This window comes from Falco naumanni, unplaced genomic scaffold, assembly GCF_017639655.2.
Source record: "Falco naumanni isolate bFalNau1 unplaced genomic scaffold, bFalNau1.pat scaffold_465_arrow_pat_ctg1, whole genome shotgun sequence".
Lineage (NCBI taxonomy): Eukaryota > Metazoa > Chordata > Aves > Falconiformes > Falconidae > Falco > Falco naumanni.
In genome coordinates this window covers 1-5,540 of record NW_024427521.1, presented here as the reverse complement: position 1 = coordinate 5,540, position 5,540 = coordinate 1, and the positions used below count along the sequence as shown (strand labels likewise).

The 5,540-nt window shown below is 70.1% G+C and overlaps 2 protein-coding genes across 4 annotated transcripts; one reads left to right on the top strand and one right to left on the bottom strand.

Moving 5' to 3' along the window:
* Positions 1-364: 364 nt before the first annotated feature.
* Positions 365-4,551, bottom strand: LOC121082229 (sarcoplasmic reticulum histidine-rich calcium-binding protein-like). 3 transcript variants are annotated; one of them, XM_040581580.1, is made up of 7 exons: positions 4,444-4,551; positions 1,847-2,315; positions 1,676-1,764; positions 1,159-1,227; positions 1,030-1,084; positions 650-686; positions 365-500 (listed from the first exon to the last, which is right to left on the bottom strand). In XM_040581580.1, the coding sequence occupies exons 2-7, from the start codon at positions 2,258-2,260 to the stop codon at positions 367-369; spliced, it is 798 nt and encodes a 265-aa protein (XP_040437514.1). In that variant the 5' UTR covers positions 2,261-2,315; positions 4,444-4,551; the 3' UTR covers positions 365-366. The 3 variants fall into 3 exon arrangements, with proteins under 3 accessions (XP_040437514.1, XP_040437515.1, XP_040437513.1); XM_040581581.1 differs by having other exon boundaries at positions 1,847-2,318; positions 4,444-4,508; XM_040581579.1 differs by lacking the exon at positions 4,444-4,551 and having other exon boundaries at positions 1,847-2,552.
* LOC121082230 (lutropin subunit beta-like) lies at positions 2,634-4,634 on the top strand. The gene is given in 4 exon segments (XM_040581582.1): positions 2,634-3,161; positions 3,537-3,628; positions 3,630-3,750; positions 4,390-4,634. Coding segments are annotated over 4 exon segments (456 nt in total). The 5' UTR covers positions 2,634-3,146; the 3' UTR covers positions 4,618-4,634.
* Positions 4,635-5,540: the final 906 nt, after the last annotated feature.

Below are 5,540 nucleotides of genomic sequence, written 5' to 3'. Positions count from 1 at the left end.
GTGGCTCTGGATCTGCTGCTAAAAAAAGGGGGGGGGGGGTTGGGGGTCTCCCCTCCCTCCACTGCCTTGCCCCCCCCCTCCCCCGCAGCACCCCCCCCCCCTTTTTAATTCCCTCATCTTGGGGGGAGGGAGGGGCACGGGGGTGGGTTTTGCATGGAAAAAAAATTAAAAAATGGGGAAACAACCCCAAAACCCTCAAAAATGTGGAGTTCGTGTCACCCCCACCCCAAAAAAAGGAAATGGGGGTCGCCCCCCCCCCCCTTGACCCTACAGAGCCCCCTGGCCCCCCCCATTCACCTATAGCCCCCCCAATCTCTGTAACTGCCCCCCCCCCCCCCAAATACCACCACCAGCGTTTCAGGCCTTTTATTTGCAGCCCCCCCCTCCCCCAAAATGGGGAGGGGGGCACGACATGGGGGCGGGCAGCTGAGGGGGGGTGGCCCCGGCCCCCCCCCAGATCCATTCAGGCCTCTGGTGCCTCGAAGAAGCTCGCGAGTGACCTTGCGGAGGGGGGGGAAGATTAAATTGCCGGGGGGGGGATCACACATACATAACACACCCCCCCCCCCCCCCAAAATAAGGGGGGGAGTGGGCAAGGTGATGGGGGTTTGGGCCCCCCCATATTTTGGGGAGGGGGGGGAGCACTTACTGCAGTAAAGCCCCCGAGAGCTCGTCCACGAGGCTCCCTGGAAGGCAAAGGGGGGGTCTGGGGTGGTGGTGGACCCCCCCCATTGGGGGGGTGGGGGAGGTGGGGGGGTCTGGGGGGGGACTCAGGTGGTAGTGGGAGGAGCTGGGGGGGGTCACAGCAGGGTTTGGGGGGGGGGCTCGGGGGATTTGGGGGAGGCCATGAGGCATGGGGGGGGGGGGTCGGGGGGGCTGGGGGGTGTCCAGGGGCATGAGGGGGGGGTCGTGAATCACTTTGGGCGTCTGAGGGGGTGTTTGGGGGAGCTCAGGGGGATTTGGGGGGGTCGTGGGGCGTCTGGGGGGGCTCAGGGGGATTTGGGGGGGGTCTGGGGGGTGGGGTCTCACCGGGCTGGCAGGCGGTGTCACACAGCAGGGGGCACAGGTAGCAGAACTGGCAGCCCTGGGGGGGGGGAAAGGGGGGTAACAGAGATCACAGGGGTCACGGTCACAGGGGTCACGGGGTCACGGGCTTACCTGGCAGTGGGGACAGTGGTCACCGGCGTCACCCTCGGCGCAGGGACAGTGGGCGCAGAGGCGGCAGCGCTGGAAATGGGGGGGGGGGCAGGGGGGGCACTGAGGGATCTTGTGTGTCCCCCTCCCCCCCCCCCCAGGAGTGGCCCTGGTCCCGGGGGACAGGGGGTGTCCCCAAGGGGGAGGTCCCTGTCCCAGGGGGCTCTGTCCCCCGGGGGGGGGGGGGGGGGGGGGTCCATGTGTCCCCTCCCCTGCTCAGAGCGGCCCTGATCCTAGGGGGGAGGGGGAGAATCTCTTGTCCCCAAGGAGGGGGGAGGGTCCCTGTGCCAGGCAGGGGGGTCCCCAGGGGGGCTACGTCTGTCCCTGGGGGGGGGGTCCCTGTCCCAGGGGAGTCCCCAGGGGTGTTTCTGTCTCCAAGGGGCGGTCCCTGTCCCAGGGGAGTCCCCAGGGGGGGCATGTCTCTCCTTGGGGGGGGGTGTCTCTGTCCCGGGGGGTCCCCTGCCCCCCCCCCCCCCAGTACCTTGCATAAGGTGCAGTAGCGGCAGATGGAGCCAGGCTGGTAGCGCCCTTCGGCCTCCTCCTCCTCCTCCTCCTCCTCCTCCTCACTCCCTGAAATTTGAGGGGAGGGGGAGGGGAGGTGTCACCCCTGACACCTGAGTGTCCCCTCTTCCCCCAACCCCAGCCCACCCACCTTCATCTTCCTCAGAGCTGGCCCCGTCACCATCCTCATCTTCATCATCATCCTCCTCCTCAGAGCTGGGGGGCTCAGCTCGGTGAAGGCCTTCATCGCCCTGGTGGTCCTCATCGCCATGGTGACGGTGGCCTTCATCATCGTTGTCACGGTGATGGTGGCCTTCCTTGCCATCGTGGTGGTAGTGGTGGCCTTCATCATCGTCATGGGGACGGTGGCCTTTATCATCATCATCGTCACCATGGCGATGGTTGTTGGGGGCTTCCTCATCGTCATGATGACGACTGGTGGGGTCATGGTGAGGAAGAGGATGGTGCTGGGGGTCCCGGTCCCCATGATGGCCGTTGTGGTGATGATGATGATGAAAGGGGGGTTCCCCGTCACCACGGTGATGCTGGGGTTCCCCGCTGCCATGGTGATGACCAGGGGGGTCCCCCCCACTGCTGTCGCCGTGACGATGATGCCCAGCCTCCTCGTCGTCATGGTGATGATGATTATAATGATGGCCGTGCTGGGTTTCCCCATCGCCGGGATGATCCCGGGCCCCGCCCCCCTCGTTGCCATGGTGATGGGGATGCTCCTCGTTGCCATGATGACCCCCCGGGGTCCCCCCTTCCCCGCCGGGAGGGCCCCGGGCCAGCAGTAGCCCCAGGAGCAGCCCCAGGAGCCAGGACCCGGCCATGGCGATGGCGGCTCTGAGCGACAGCCCCAGCTGCCCACCCCTCCCCCACCACCCCCACCACCCCCTCCGCTATAAATAAACCCATTTGGGGGGGGGGAGGGGGGGCTGTGACCTGAGGTCACCCCAAAGGCCACCCGGACACCTGGGTCCATCCCACAGGCCCCCCCCCCCCAAATAAACTCGCTTTGCCGCACACTTGGAGGACAGCCCCCCCCCCCATTATTCTGGGGGGGGGGGAGATGGGCAGGAATTGGATCCCCTCAGGGCTATAAATAGCCACCGGGTGTGGGGGTGTGGGGGTGTGTGTCATGTGCTGCCCCGAGGGGTTATGGGATACCCAGATGTATTGGTCACTTTTTTTTTTTTTGGGGGGGGGGGGGGGCACCCTAACCCCTCCCCCTCCCCTGGGGGAAGCCGGAGGTCTGGGCTCAGGGACAAGCGGGGGCACGAAGGACACGAAGTGGGGGGGAGGGGGGGCAAGGGATGTGTGTCACTAACAACAGGTCCCCTATCTGGCCTTGTCCCCCCACCCCCAGGTAGCCTTGGGGGGGAGGCAGCTGGGGGTGGGGATGGTGGATAAAGGGGACCCCCCCCAGGAGGTGCCAGGCCCACAGCATCATGGGGGGTGCGCAGGTGAGTGCGAGAGGGACGTTGTGGGGCTGGGGGGCAGCTGGGGGGGGGGACGGAACCATAGGGACCACCCCCATGGGCAGCTGTGGGGGAGGGGGGCCACGGGGACCCCCATTATGAGCAGCTGGGGCAGGGGGGCCATGGGGACCCCCACCATGGGCACCTGTAGGGCTGGGGGGGCAAGCTGTGGGGTAGGGGGGGCCATGGGGACCCCAACTAGGGGCAGCTGAGGGGGGGGCGGGCATGGAGACCCCCATCATGGGGATGTGGGGGCAGGGAGGCCATGAGGACCCCCCCCATGGGGCAGCTGTGGGATGGGGGGGCCGTGGGGATCCCCCCATGGGGCAGACCCCCCAGGCTTCCCCCCGTGTCCCTCAGGTGCTGGTGTTGGTGACGCTGATGGGGACCCCCCTGGCGGTGGGGACCCCCCTGGCCCCGGGGCCCCCATTGATTGTGGGGAGCCCCGTGGGGGGGGGGTCCGGGCCGCCCCCCCTGCCGCCCCATCAATGTGACGGTGGCGCTGGAGAAGGACGAGTGTCCCCAGTGCATGGCTGTCACCACCACGGCCTGCGGGGGGTACTGCCGCACCCGGGTAGGGGGCTGGGGGGCTATGGGGGCGGGGGAGGCTGAGGGGGGCTATGGGGGGCGGGGGGGGGCTGGGGGTGCTATAGGGGTGGGGGGAGCTGGGGGGGGCTATGGGGGCGGGGGATGCTGTCACACGTGGGTAGGGGATTGGGGGGGGCTGGGGGGGGCTATGGGGGTGACAGGTACTGGCACACACGGGTAGGGCTGGGGGTACTGGGGGGCGGGGGGTCTCTAGGGGCTATGGGGGCCTGGAGGCAGGGGAGGGGCTATGGGGGGACATGGGGGCAGAGGGCAGGGGGTACTGCTGCACGCGGGTAGGGGCAGGGGGGTCTATGGGGGGCGAGGGGGCCATAGGGGGACATCGGGGGGGGGGGCTGATCGGGGGGAGGCTGTGGGGTACTGGGGGTCCCGGGGCACTGCAGGGGGGGGGGGGCGCGGAACTGGGGGCGTCCCGGGACACTGAACGGGGTGTCAGGGCTCAGGGGGGGTACCAGGGTGCTGGGGGGGAGGTACCAGGATGCTGGGGGGGTACCATGGTGCTGGGGGGGGGGGGGTACCAGGATGCTGGGGGGGGGGGGTACCAGGATGCTGGGGGGGTCCCGCGGCGCCGTGCCGCGCGGTGACACCCCCCCCCCCCCCCCCCCAGGCCCCCGTGTACCGCAGCGCGCTGGGCCCCCCCCCCCAGGCTGCCTGCACCTACCTGGGGGTGCGCTACGAGCGGCGCGCGCTCCGGGGGTGCCCCCCCGGGGCGGACCCGGGGCTCGCGCTGCCGGTGCCGCTGCGCTGCGGCTGCGCGCGCTGCCCGCTGGCGGCCGCTGACTGCGGGGGGGCGGGGGCGGGGCCGGCGCGCTGCGCGGGGGGGGACGCCCAATAAACCGTCACCCTGCAGACCCTCACCCTGACCCTGGGGACCCCCGACTCCCACACAACGACCCTGGGGACCCCCCGACGCTGGCGACCCTCACCCTTGGGGACCCCCAACCTTGAGGACCCCCGACTCTGGGGACCCCCACCCCAGCACCCCAACCTTGGGTACTCCCGGGCCCCCACCCCGACTCTGGGAACCCCTCCGCCTTGGGGACCCTCACCGACCCTGGGGACCCCCCGACCTGGGGACCCTCACCCTGACCCTGGGGACCCCCAACCCCAACACAACGACCCTGGGGACCCCCCACCCCAGCACCCCAACCCTGGGGACACCCGGACCCCCACCCCGACCCTGGGGACCCCCCGACCCTGGGGACTCCCAGACCCCGACCCCGACTCTGGGAACCCCTCTGCCTTGGGGACCCCCGACTCCCCACCCCGGCCCTGGGGACCCCCGACCCCCCCACCCCGGCCTAGGGTGCCAGGTTGCCCTGGAGGGGTCCCAGGGGTCCGTGGGTTCCCTGCGGGATCCCAGATCCCATCCCAGGCCCCACGTTCCCGCCTGGACCCCAGGCTCCCCCCGCCCCCCAAATCCTAGGCTCCCTCCCAGATCCCGCCCCCCCCCCCTCGATCCCCCGGGATCCACCAGACCATTCAGCGAGTGCAAAAGATCCCGGTGTAATGAGCAGGGGGCGGGGGGGCACACAGCATCCCGGGGGGGGGGGGGGGGGGATGCACATTGTCCGTCCCACCCCGGGGGTCTCTCGGTGCAGGGGTCCCCCCGGGGGGAGGGGTGCCCTGGGAAATGGGTGCCCGGGGGTCCCGGGGGGGTCCCGGGGGGTCCCGCGCCCCCCTAGATGAGGTCCATCAGGATGTCCTCCTCCATGACGCTGGGCGCCTGCACCGGCTGCAGCCCAGGCTGGGGGGGCC